Genomic DNA, 13289 nt, shown 5'->3' with positions numbered 1-13289 from the left:
AGGTGAATGCGGATAAGCTATTTGCCACATCAACCGATGATCACTACAATCATGCAGCATTTTCAGCTCACTTGTTAGTTTCAAAGTTTCCCAAACAGTGCCGTTTTTTTGTTTTACATTCATGTTTACGACTGCGAGTAAATCATAAGCATTGATCCCAACCTGCAACTGAAAGCAAAGGAGCAGTATCAATATATATATTCTTTAAACTTCACAGGGCCAAATCATAATTTCCACGTTGTGGGCGTGGGATTCGTCGGTTGCACTTTTACTTTTCGCAATTAAGCAACGTTTCATTGACCGTCTTGTGAACAAAAATCGAATTTAAGCACAAGGAATTTGTGTCACAAGGCACAAAACTTAAATGTGCTCTTCACGCCTCCCAAAATAGGATCGGTTAGAACCGGGCCCATCTTACTAATGCGCTGACAAGTAATGAACTCGGTCTCAATCCCCACCGACTCCTGAATAAAGTACTCAGCCTTCCCTCGCAGGCTCGCACATTCCAAATCTATGAAATAATTATTCTCTACTGTATATAACTCTCTTTCTCTGGATTGTATATCTCAGTGAGATAGAGATCGCATCTGCTCTGGCAATAACAAATCCTTTTTTTGGCAGAAAACATGGAAATGATTCAAACTTTGTTTCTCGGCTTGTTATTTAGCATTGTCTCCACAAGTGTTGGGCTCGACAGGAACGACTTTCTCCCGAATTTCAAGTTTGGAACTGCTTCCTCTGCCTATCAGGTTTCTTCATCTTCACATCTTGCCTTATGAATGCTCACTTATTGTTGTCTAATACTCAAAGCCTTTTTCTGATGCTCTTCGTTGCTGAAACAGTATGAAGGTGCTTGGAGAGGAGGTAAAGGTCTCAGCAACTGGGATGCCTTCACACATTCACCAGGTCTGTTTTCTGTACTATTTCTTCAATATGTTTCACTGCACTTTTATAACTGTTTATTGAGATAGATTTGGTGCTGTTAATCAACTTGAATTATACAGGAAGTATAAAAGATGGAAGCAATGGAGACGTAGCGGATGATCAATATCACAAATATCTGGTACACAATAATCATCTGTTCAATCTGTTTATGATCTTCAGTTCTATCAGCTGTATGTTTAGTGACCATGATTGCTAAAAACAGGAATATATCGAGCTCATGGTGTCACTTGGGCTAGACACTTATAGATTCTCCATATCATGGTCTCGAATCCTTCCAGGTACATTGCTCGTGGTTTCTCCACTTCAAAGTTTGATTATTAGAGATATGAACAATGAAAATATAATTTGAAAGACACTTTGCAATGTTTACAGATGGTAAAGGTAAAATCAACCAGGCTGGGATTGAGTATTACAATAATTTTATCAATGCTCTTCTTCAAAATGGTATCCAGCCATTTGTTACATTATTCCACTTCGACCTTCCATATGCACTTCAAGACTCCTACGGTGGATGGTTCAGTCCACAGATAGTGTATGCAGTCTCTAACATTTCTATGTCGTCTGTTTTGAAAATTTAAACAGTAAAACAAATTCGTTCAATACTGAAAGTCGCTAACATATATTGACTTGTTTGTGTGCAGAACGAACTTTGAAGCCTACGCGGATATTTGTTTTAAAGCCTTTGGTGACCGGGTAAAGTACTGGGCTACAATGAATGAACCAAATCTTTTTGTTCCACTGGGTTTCACCGTTGGATTATTTCCTCCTAGAAGGTGTTCAATGCCTTTGGGAAAGTGTGTCTCTGGGAATTCCCTGTCTGAGCCATATGTTGCTGCACACAATGTTTTGCTCGCCCATGCAGCTGCAGTCAACACATATAAGACCAAATATCAGGTATTTTTCATTAATTTCGGGTCTGCCATATTTTATAATTAGTTTGTTAATCGTTCTTGAAACTTAAATTCATTCTTACACATCTGAGATAATTTTCAGAAAATTCAAGGAGGATCTATTGGATTTGTGGTTAGCGCACCATGGTATGAACCATTGGAAGACACTCCTGATGACAGAGCAGCTGTCGATAGAATTCTAGCATTCAATATCCGATGGTGGGTATTCGAAAAAATGATTCGAATTCAAATTGAGATTCTCGTTTACTCATTAGATATTGCATACAATGTCTTTTATTCAGATCAGACTTATATGGGTGCCATAGAGAAATAGTGGTACTGTTTCAGATGGATGACCATTGCAAGCTCTTAAATTGAATGCAGGTTTCTGGATCCAGTTGTTCTGGGAAATTATCCAAGTGAAATGCGTCAACGACTGGGATTGCGCCTACCAACTATTGATTCAGAAATGTCTGGGAAGCTTGCAGGATCATTCGATTTCATCGGCATAAACCAGTACACAACCTTGTATGCAAGCACTACCCGTACTCCTTCCCTCGACTCCACTACACGATTCTATGCGGACTCCATGGTTTATTTGACCGGCGAAAGACAAGGAATTCCCATTGGAGAACCAGTAAGAAGTTCACCATACTCTTTCCCAGGTTATGGTTTACCTATATATGGCCAAAAGTCTGATATGAATTTCTTACTTGCCTTTAGACAGGAATGGACGGTTTATATGTTGTGCCTCGTGGAATTCAGAATATGGTGGAATATGTAACACAAATCTACAACAAACCTCCTATTTTCATCACAGAAAACGGTAAACTATTCCGTCTATCCATCTTTTCAAATTTGAATGCTCCACAACAAACAATATCTAAAAGATAAGATGTCCTGAAATCTTGTCTGTAAATGGTTGAACAGGGTATGCAGAATCCAAGACCTCCTCTGCCACATTACAGGAAGCTTTGGAAGACGTGAGGAGAATACATTTTCACAGCGATAACTTGAATTACTTGGCAAAGGCAATAAGGTAATTCTCGTAAAGAGCATTTTACCTTGTATTTGGTTTATTTTTAGAATAATATGGGATGTTTATTGAAATTGAGGTGGTGTGTTTGTTTATGGCAGGAATGGATCAGATGTGCGTGGATACTTCATTTGGTCTCTTCTTGACAATTTTGAGTGGCGATTCGGCTACTCAAAGAGATTTGGACTATACTACGTGGATAAGCTTTCTCAGAGCAGATATCCGAAGCTATCCGCTGAATGGCTAAAGCAATTTCTTCTGATGGACGCAAGCAGCACAGTTTAACAACAACTACCTCCATTATCAAGCCGCAAATTCCTGGAGAAAGGAAGCAGATTATTATGAATGTAGACAGAATTCAATGACGGAAAAGATGTAAATGAAATGTAATGTAATATAATTTCAAGTAGTTTGACTAAGTTCATCGAACCATCCAAAAACCCAAAAAGTAGGTAGAACAAGGATGGATAGTTGCGGTACTTTATCTGAGTGTGGATAACCGATACCAAAAGAAGTGGGAAGTTCACGAGAGTCTTGCATTTTGTTTCCCAAAGATGATTGTACATGATAAAACAAATTATGTCATTTCGATTTGGTCATGATAATGGCCTCCAGATATATGTCAAGAAAATATCTGGCCAAATTTTTAGAATGTGCAATATATTTTATACTAGTAAAAGTGTTTCCAAATGACTCGATGATCATAAAGAGAAGTGTTATATTCATTCATGTTCAGAATGGCTGTAGCTATTTTGGCTCCAAAACGGCATGCCCCTACATGATGTCGAAGGCATACCATTCAAGTACGAAATGTCATGAGACCAATGTTCCTGGGATCCACAGATGACATTGAGGTATTTGTGGCCGCGATGACATGGATGATGTTGCCTTTTTGCGTTTGATGGAAAAGCTTGCTCGCGGTTAACATTTTGCTGGCCGATGTCACGGTGATGGGACATTACATCGGGCGAGGCAGTTAACATCAAAGCTTACACACGGTTAACATTCTGGCATCCACGCGGTTAACATTTTTGGCATCCACGAGGTGACTAACATTGTCAGTCATGTGTTATGTGCACAGTTTTCAATTTTTTTTTTTTAAATTTTGAACGAAAACTTGATTTCCCAAAATTTTTGGATATATTTCGTACGTGAGTTGCATGCCGAACTCTTATCGCAGAGGAGGGGAAAAAATTCAAAGAAATCCATTGAGATCATTGTGGTTGAATGTCCCTTGTTGAATCACTGAGCGAGGGAGTTGCACTTCCATTGGAGTTATAGGTATGCATTGTCAAAATATCTATGGCTCCAAAGGGGAGGACAAAGTTGACTGCATGCATAATGTGAGTTGTATGGGTATATTGTTATCACCTGTTAACATGTGGGTTTTTTCATGTGCAGGGAGGAGGTATCGTAGCGCACAGGTGGGTGGGATGTTTGAAGATTGTTGTGTAGGGGTATGGCGGCATTGGAAAATTCAAACCCTAACAGATAAAACGATAGTTTTATGATTCCTTCCTCAACCCTATGTTTTCCATTGCAAATTTTTTATCATTTTTGTATCGTAGAGGTGGTTGTGAGGGTGTCGTTGGGAGGTGTCAAGAGGACAACAATTTGGGTGGAGGCTTAGGCGGCTGCGGTAATTTGAAACCCTAAGACATTCAATAATTTTTTTTTTAATTTCTTGTGTCATTTTGTGTTCTGTCTGTGAAAATTATTAATCATTTTGTAGCATGGTCGTGTCAGGATACCAAGGTTCGTTGTTTGTGGGTTGGCTGGGTGAAGAAGATCTAGAAGATTTTAAAGGTATGTATATTTCCATAATTATATGTGTCGGTTTTCCATAGTGAGCAGAGCTGTTAAAGATGAAATGCTCGTTCTTTTTCTTGTATGTATAAAAAATTAGAATGGTTTGGAAGTGTCCACTATTTTGTTGGTCCAACCAAACACATTTTTATTGTTTGATTTGCCAAAAGGTTTCGTGTTAGGGGCGAACGTGTTAAGAGCTAGAAAATGTAGCGGGTTGTTTGCTTTTTTAACTTTGCAATTGTTTGAATGTGTCACATTTCTAGTGTTATGAAAAAGGAAAATGCAACTTGTTCTACTAAGCACGAGCAACATCTGTAATTTTTTACTAATGCACATATGTATGCACAAAAATGTACAAACATATCTATATCTATACTAGCACACGCCAAACCCTATATGTGTGTGTGTGTGTGTGTGTGTGTGAGTGAATATGAAGCAATATACACACAAACACACACACACACATAGAAAAGGTGATGTAGATGATCCTTTGACCCTGCAATTCAACAAACATGTCCTCTACAATACAGAGGAAAAAGACAAAATAAAACAAAGACAAAAAAACTATGGAAATATTATGCTCTATTTCCATTATTCTCAGCTGCTCATTAGATCAAAAAAAGAAAACCTCTACTCTCCTCGTTAACAACAATCCTCTTTATTCCACAAAAGCCCCTAATCAACTCCTACAATTTACTACCACGTAACAACAGTCTAAAATCGTTATCAGTTCCTACGAAGACTGCAAAGTAACAGCAGTCCATAAATGATCAATCACATCTAACTTAACACCAACAGAGATTAGTTCCCCGCTATTCCACAAATCGATTTGAATGAGAACTGTAATAACATCTAGTCACTTATACGCTTGTTTACTGAATGGAATGGTAGTGTGTAGAAAATGGGCCCCTCGTGTAGCTATTATGCATGTCCTACACATTTATTGTAAAAACAGCAAATCAAATCCTAAATAAGAGCAGGTCATGCATAGTCAAGGAATGGTTGGATCAACCAGTCAACAACCTGATTTTCAAGAGTTTGTTTGCATCAAAAGGCAAACCATAACATGTAAACGAGGTCAAGACCACGTAAAAGAAGCTCAATTTGAAGCAGAACATTTTACATGACTTTCTCTCTCATGTAGCTATTAGGTGCCTGCCACATGTATTTGCATATATATTTATTCTCGGACATGTATGTTGATGCATGTCGTTGGTACGATAGGTCTATTTTGGAGCTAGAATAGACGCGTCCCATGTATGTCAATGCATGTCATTGGTACAATCGCATTTTGAAGCCAGAATAGACATGTCCGACACAAGTTGGATGCACCTAATCTCACTCGAAAACTGCAGAATAAACATATATGCAAATATATGTGGGAGGCACCTAATAGCTACGTGTATTCTGGCTCGACAATGGACCTATCATACCAACGACATGCATTGACATACATTTCCGAGATATGTATACCATGCCAACTTGCCGTGGCACTTAGACCCACGGTATGTGATGTGGAGTTGCTGTCGAGTTGTTGGTTTCACTCCTCGAGGCCCACACGAAATTATGTGGACATGCCAGAGGATGGCCACGACATGCTTCGTGGTTACTGGCAGTTTATTGTGCATAACACGCACATTCTGGCTCCGTGAATGAAGGAACCGCATTTGGACGACATCTCAGTAGGAAAAAGAGGCCGCATGCTCCAAAACTTGGTATGTTTGTCAAAGAAAAGACTAACACTAAACTCAAGTTAGTCTCGCAGCAGGATGCCTCTATTGTGGTTGCAAAAAACAGTATGGGATGACTAACACCCCATGTTTGTGGCAGGTTTTAAATCATAGGTTTTGCATTCAATGGCTGCTTTTGTCTAACACGATGTTGTCACTCTGTACGATTTGTATATTTTGGAGCCAGAATAGACACAACCTCTCAGAGCATTGATCATGTACTATTTTTGATTTGATGTAGCTAACAGCAGTAAATCCAAAGGCTAAGACGCGATGCAATTTACAATAACAAGGCTTGTTGGGCAGGTAAAGCCACTTGGTGTTGGAGTTGGCGTTAGTCAATAACAAGGCTCCAGAATAGACAAACCCTACTGTGTTAGTGACATGTTATTCAATCGTAGTCATTGAATGTAAAATATATGGTGTAAAACGTGTGACTAAGCTGCATGTTAGTCGTACCATAGTGTTGATTTCGAGTCAGAATAGAGGCGTTTGTCCTCGAGTGCATAACAACAGTACCAAAATAGGTGGTTGATATACACAGCTTTGGCACTATGGCAAATTGACACATATAATTTAGGTGATGTATATTACTTAGTGGTAGTTTATATTGAATGTTAAACTGCATTTTCATATATGAACATGTAGGTTCCTTTTATGCCTTTTGAAATGCATTTACTTCCCAATGTAGACTACTACTAAACTAATGCAGGTTGTTGATTTTCAAGGACTATTGAGCAGTCCCCCTACAAATGTCTAGACATTATGTATAAAATTTAGTTCTTGATCATGTAATATTAATGTCCTTACTTTTACTAAATTTGATAATAATGAAAATGAACAATGCAATTGGCTGATGCCTTATACTCTATGCTATAGATGCACCATATTAGACAATAAGATATTATTTTCCAACCTGAATGCAGTAGGATTATTATTTATGGATCTTCGAGTCATGAAACCAATGTTGAATATATGAACTTGAAATCCTAATTCTTGTGAACTATGTGTTATAAATTTGTATATATTCTGTTAATTTGCATGAGAGTGTTTATGTGCATCCCAATGTATTTGTATATCTAGATTATCGATGTTCATGATGTTTGAGAACTACATGTGTTTGACGATTCAACTCCGATTTGAAATATTATTTGGAGTTCTGTTTCAGATGTCTCCGGTTGGCATGATGAACTCCTCACGTGTGTATCCTTCACAGTGCTTTTGTTTTGTTTTGGGAACTTAAGACTAGGTTATTAATAATATTCCCATATCAACAAAGAGATGGAACCTTTAGAATAGATACTCATTTCAAAAGACATGTGTCTTCTGAATATTGAATTGGAGGTCTTTGTACACATTAATTATCATCAAAGACTTTATTAATGGTAATCAATCCCTTTGTATTCTGTGACATAGAGTGACCATCTTAATTGCTGCACACTCATTTTACACCATCGATTTTGCAATTAACGGTTGCGATTGACTAACTTGTTGCTAACACGTTGTACAAAAGGTCTATTTTGGAGCCAGAATAGACGCAGCTGATGTGTTAAGCGTGTTCTGCATCCTTCTTTATCAATCCTTAACAAAATCTAGTTTTTGTGTTGTATTTTGGATGGGGACAACACATGAAGCCTTTTTGACAACGTTAGCGATGAATCATAATCATTATTTCGTTGCAATTGCAACAAAATATGTTCTACAGTGGAATGTCATGAATAGTTTATGGCTAACCATTAGCTGGGTTGTACATAACACAGCGACATGCTGACTTTATATTGCAATGTGCGAATAACCGGTTGTGTGTTGACAGTGTCATTTATGGTGAATGTGTGGTGTTATTGATAGTGTGAAGAATATCAATTGCATCTTATTTGTTTTTTCAATTCAATCATGTCAATTGCATTGATAAAAGGGTTGAAGAAAACTATTGATCTTGATTATGGTTTACTGGAGCTAAAGGCAGATGATCTCCTAGGAGTTGGCCACGTTAGCTTCCCAGTGACACGTGACATCGGCCTGTGTAGTGTTCACCCTTGATTTGACTTATTTTGACTAGAGTTGACTTTTATATTATGCTTGATAGACTTATCTAGACTATATTTAATGCTTTGGATGATGATTACTCATGTGCTTCAATTACGTATTATTGATGTTAGACACTATTGGACATATGCTATTTTGATGATCTATATGGATGTTGGTATTATCATGATTGATCATGTGATTTGATGACATATGTATTCGATGGATTCTATATGCTCACCATGTGATGGATTATTGATAGATTAGATTTATCATGGTTTTGATGATGATTACGATTATGCTAACCCTACTTCATAAATACATTTGATGAGATGTTAAACTTCACAGGGCCGAATCATAATTTCCACGTTGTGGGCGTGGGATTCGTCGGTTGCAGTTTTACTTTTCGCAATTAAGCAACGTTTCATTGACCGTCTTGTGGACAAAAATCGAATTTAAGCACGAGGAATTTGTGTCACAAGGCACAAAACTTAAATGTGATCTTCACGCCTCCCAAAATAGGATCGGTTAGAACCAGGCCCATCTTACTAATGCGCTGACAAGTAATGAACTCGGTCTCAATCCCCACCGACTACTGAATAAAGTACTCAGCCTTGCCTCGCACATTCCAAATCTATGAAATAATTATTCTCTACTGTATATAACTCTCGTTCTCTGGATTGTATATCTCAGTAAGATAGAGATCGCATCTGCTCTGGCACTAACAAATCCTTATTTTTGCAGAAAACATGGAAATGATTCAAACTTTGTTTCTCTGCTTGTTATTTAGCATTGTTTCCACGAGTGTTGGGCTCGACAGGAACGACTTTCCCCTGAATTTCAAGTTTGGAACTGCTTCCTCTGCCTATCAGGTTTCTTCATCTTCACATCTTGCCTTATGAATGCTCACTTATTGTTGTCTAATACTCAAAGCCTTTTTCTGATGCTCTTCATTGCTGAAACAGTATGAAGGTGCTTGGAGAGAAGGAGGTAAAGGTCTCAGCAACTGGGATGCCTTCACACATTCACCAGGTCTGTTCTCTATACTATTTCTTCAATATGTTTCACTGCGCTTTTATAACTGTTTATTGAGATAGATTTGGTGCTGTCAATCAACTTGAATTATACAGGAAGTATAAAAGATGGAAGCAATGGAGACGTAGCGGATGATCAATATCACAAATATCTGGTACACAATAATCATCTGTTCAATCTGTTTATGATCTTCAATTCTATCAGCTGTATGTTTAGTGATCATGATTGCTAAAAACAGGAAGATATCGAGCTCATGGTGTCACTTGGGCTAGACACTTATAGATTCTCCATATCATGGTCTCGAATCCTTCCAGGTACATTGCTCTTGGTTTCTCCACTTCAACGTTTGATGATTAGAGGATTGAAGAATGAAAATATAATTTAAAAGATCCTCTGCTATGTTTACAGATGGTAAAGGTAAAATCAACCAGGCTGGGATTGAGTACTACAATAATTTTATCAATGCTCTTCTTCAAAATGGTATCCAACAATTTGTTACATTATTCCACTTCGACGTTCCGAATGCACTTCAAGACTCCTACGGTGGATGGCTCAGTCCACAGATAGTGTATGCAGTCTCTAACATTTCTATGTCATCTGTTTTCAACATTTAAACAGAAAAACAATTTCGTTCAATACTGAAAGTCGCTAACATATATTGACTTGTTTGTGTGCAGAACGGACTTTGAAGCCTACGCGGATATTTGTTTCAAAGCCTTTGGTGACCGGGTAAAGTACTGGGCTACAATGAACGAACCATATCTTTTTGTTCCACTGGGTTACACCGTTGGATTATTTCCTCCACCTTTGGGAAAGTGTGTCTCTGGGAATTCCCTGTCTGAACCATATGTTGCTGCACAACATGTTTTGCTGGCCCATGCAGCTGCAGTCAACACATATAGGACCAAATATCAGGTATTTTTCATTAATTTCGGGTCTGCTATATTTTATAATTAGTTTGTTAATCGTTCTTGAAACTTAATTCATTCTTACACATCTGAGATAATTTTCAGCAAATTCAAGGAGGATCTATTGGATTTGTGGTTAGCGCACCATGGTATGAACCATTGGAAGACACTCCTGATGACAGAGCAGCTGTCGATAGAATTCTAGCATTCAATATCCGATGGTGGGTATTCGAAACAATGATTCTAATTCAAATTGAGATTCTCGTTTACTCATTAGATATTGCATACAATGTCTTTTATTCAGATCAGACTTATATGGGTGCCATAGAGAAGTAGTGGTACTGTTTCCAATGGATGAGCATCGCAAGCTCTTAAATTGAATGCAGGTTTCTAGATCCAGTTATTCTGGGAAATTATCCAATTGAAATGCGTGAACGACTGGGTTTGCGCCTACCTGCTACTGATTCAGAAATGTCTGGGAAGCTTGCAGGATCATTCGATTTCATCGCCATAAATCAGTACACAACCTTGTATGCAAGCAGTATCCCTACTCCTTCCCTCGACTCCACTACACGCTTTTATGCGGACTCCATGGTTTATTTGACCGGCGAAAGACAAGGAATTCCCATTGGAGAACGAGTAAGAACTTCACCATACTCTTTCCCAGGTTGTGGTTTACCTATATATGGCCAAAAGTCTGATATGAATTTCTTACTTGTCTTCAGACAGGAATGGACGGTTTATATGTTGTGCCTCATGGAATTCAGAATATGGTGGAATATGTAACACAAATCTACAACAATCCTCCTATTTTCATCACAGAAAACGGTAAACTATCCCGTCTATCAATCTTTTCAAAATTCGAATTCTCCTCAACAAACAATATCTAAAAGATAAGTCCTGAAACCTTGTCTGCAAATGGTTGAACAGGGTATGCAGAATCCAAGGATTCCTGTGCCACATTACAGGAAGCTTTGGAAGACGTGAGGAGAATACATTTTCACAGCAATAACTTGCATTACTTGGCAAAGGCAATCATGTAATTCTCGTAAAGAGCATTTTACCTTGCATTAGGTTTGTGTTTTTAGAATAATATGGGATGTTTATTGAAATTGAGGCGGTGTCCTTGTTTATGGCAGGAATGGATCAGATGTGCGTGGATACTTCATTTGGTCTCTTCTTGACAATTTTGAGTGGCGATTCGGCTACACACGGATATTTGGGCTATATTACGTGGATAAGCTTTCTCAGAGCAGATATCCGAAGCTATCCGCTGAATGGGTAAAGCAATTTCTTCGGATGGACGCAAGCATCACAGTATAACCACAACGTGCAAATGTGAATTTGTCACTTCTCCTCGCCTTTTTCTGTCATTGCTATCGATCCTCGACATCGGGGTATCTAACTCCTTCTGACCATTTGATCAACACTCACTATTCCCTGATACGTTCAGCTTGCTCTTCTGCATGGCGGCCACCATCACCAGCCACCCCCGACACTCCACCAGGTTGGTGCTACAACATATGTAAACCCATTCAAGGTAACGGTTGATAACTCCATTCAAAGTTGTAAATGATTTTAATTACCAAGTCTTCTACCATGAACTGCAGAGAAGAGGATTCCATTCGACAATCTCCAATAGTGTATATTTTCTTTGGTTTCTCAGCAACAGCAAGCCACGTAATGTTTGCTTGGTTGCAAATAGTGTTTTCAATTCATTGTGACACTAATTGAAAAGGGCATTTTTGCCTCGTCTAAGTAGTCTGCTTGATTTTTGTTCTTGTTGAATAGCTCTGTCATCTTTTGAGAAAAAAGAAAAGAGGTCATTTGTTTGGTTCATTATATGGTACATGGTTTTTTTAATTTATCATTTAATTGTTTTTGAATCTGATTGTGTTTATTTATTTTTTCATCAATTTTTTGGATTACATTTTGTGATCCATCATCAGGATGTTAAAAAGTGATGGGAGGAGAGAAGAAAGAAGAAGAGTGATGGGAATAAAGATGGAAGAAGCAGGTAGAAAGAGGATAATGATGAGACACCAACAAAACACATTGCTTAGAAAAAGAGAGGGATAACTTAAAACTATAGAAAAAAAAATTGAAGTCAAAGCAATTGAAAAAATCTTATTAATTATAACCAAAAGTGTTGTTGACTTAAAGAGAACCAAATCAATGCCATTAAATATGGTTGTCTTAGGAAGATCCATTCCAATAGTCCAAAATATAACTAATACTATAATTATATAATTTAGTCTCTATAGCTCCCCATTTCCTTCTATCTTTGTCTCTCCCCCTTTCTCTATGTATTTGTCCTCCTCTTCCTTGCCCACTCTAGATTTTCATCTCCCTCCATCTCCCTCAACCTAGACCTTTATATTTATATCTCTTTGTCTTTATATCTCTCCATATCTCTATACCTCTATATCCATCACTATTTACACCCCCCCCCCCCTCTCTCTCTATCTATACATATTTATCTCTTTCCTCTCTCCTCTATCTTTATCTCTCCCTCCCCTCTTCATATCCCTCTCCTACATCTCCATCTCCATCTTTATCTCCTTGCCCCTCTCTCTCGCCTCCTAATTATCTCTTTTTCTCTCCCTATAAGTGGATGTATAGTTGATTTGAAGCTATCACTTCTCCATTGAGACCTTTGTTGCACAAGCAAAAATCATACCTAGCAATTTACATCATGTACTATACAAATGTATGCAAACAAATATACCAAAATATTCCCTAATTAACCTTTAAGACCTTTTTGGCGTACACATTGCACACCAAGGTGCAATTGCTAGTTAATATTGATGAGATTATATTCAAAGATATCATAAATCTATAATAAATATAAATTATAAAGATTTAAATATATTTATAATTATATATTAATTTATATAACTTTTTTAATAAT

The 13289-nt window shown here is 37.8% G+C and overlaps 2 protein-coding genes across 3 annotated transcripts; both read left to right on the top strand.

Annotated features, from left to right (window-relative positions):
* Nucleotides 1-371: 371 nt before the first annotated feature.
* LOC131050961 (coniferin beta-glucosidase-like) lies at nucleotides 372-3482 on the top strand. Of its 2 annotated transcripts, XM_059207307.1 has the most exons (12): nucleotides 372-473; nucleotides 622-749; nucleotides 843-906; nucleotides 1005-1063; nucleotides 1148-1223; nucleotides 1318-1477; nucleotides 1587-1839; nucleotides 1939-2054; nucleotides 2220-2472; nucleotides 2559-2661; nucleotides 2766-2874; nucleotides 2973-3482. In XM_059207307.1, the coding sequence occupies exons 2-12, from the start codon at nucleotides 627-629 to the stop codon at nucleotides 3154-3156; spliced, it is 1500 nt and encodes a 499-aa protein (XP_059063290.1). In that variant the 5' UTR covers nucleotides 372-473; nucleotides 622-626; the 3' UTR covers nucleotides 3157-3482. The 2 variants fall into 2 exon arrangements, with proteins under 2 accessions (XP_059063290.1, XP_059063289.1); XM_059207306.1 differs by lacking the exon at nucleotides 372-473 and having other exon boundaries at nucleotides 504-749.
* Nucleotides 3483-8890: 5408 nt separating this feature from the next.
* LOC131050962 (coniferin beta-glucosidase-like) lies at nucleotides 8891-11910 on the top strand. Its single transcript, XM_059207308.1, has 11 exons — nucleotides 8891-9307; nucleotides 9401-9467; nucleotides 9566-9624; nucleotides 9709-9784; nucleotides 9879-10038; nucleotides 10148-10385; nucleotides 10484-10599; nucleotides 10765-11017; nucleotides 11104-11206; nucleotides 11309-11417; nucleotides 11518-11910. The coding sequence occupies exons 1-11, from the start codon at nucleotides 9185-9187 to the stop codon at nucleotides 11699-11701; spliced, it is 1488 nt and encodes a 495-aa protein (XP_059063291.1). The 5' UTR covers nucleotides 8891-9184; the 3' UTR covers nucleotides 11702-11910.
* The last annotated feature ends 1379 nt before the right edge of the window (nucleotides 11911-13289 follow it).

This window comes from Cryptomeria japonica, chromosome 6, assembly GCF_030272615.1.
Source record: "Cryptomeria japonica chromosome 6, Sugi_1.0, whole genome shotgun sequence".
Taxonomy (NCBI): Eukaryota; Viridiplantae; Streptophyta; class Pinopsida; order Cupressales; family Cupressaceae; genus Cryptomeria; species Cryptomeria japonica.
This window is presented reverse-complemented; position numbering and strand designations above follow the sequence as displayed.

Bases quoted from the DNA above. Each gene is read 5' to 3' on its own strand.
- LOC131050961 (XM_059207307.1), top strand. From the start codon at position 627: ATGGAAATGATTCAAACTTTGTTTCTCGGCTTGTTATTTAGCATTGTC. The intron at 1,224-1,317 runs GTACATTGCTCG...CAATGTTTACAG, and splicing joins ATGGTCTCGAATCCTTCCAG to ATGGTAAAGGTAAAATCAAC. The intron at 1,840-1,938 runs GTATTTTTCATT...GATAATTTTCAG, and splicing joins CATATAAGACCAAATATCAG to AAAATTCAAGGAGGATCTAT.
- LOC131050962 (XM_059207308.1), top strand. From the start codon at position 9,185: ATGGAAATGATTCAAACTTTGTTTCTCTGCTTGTTATTTAGCATTGTT. The intron at 9,308-9,400 runs GTTTCTTCATCT...TTGCTGAAACAG, and splicing joins CTGCTTCCTCTGCCTATCAG to TATGAAGGTGCTTGGAGAGA. The intron at 10,039-10,147 runs GTATGCAGTCTC...GTTTGTGTGCAG, and splicing joins TGGCTCAGTCCACAGATAGT to AACGGACTTTGAAGCCTACG.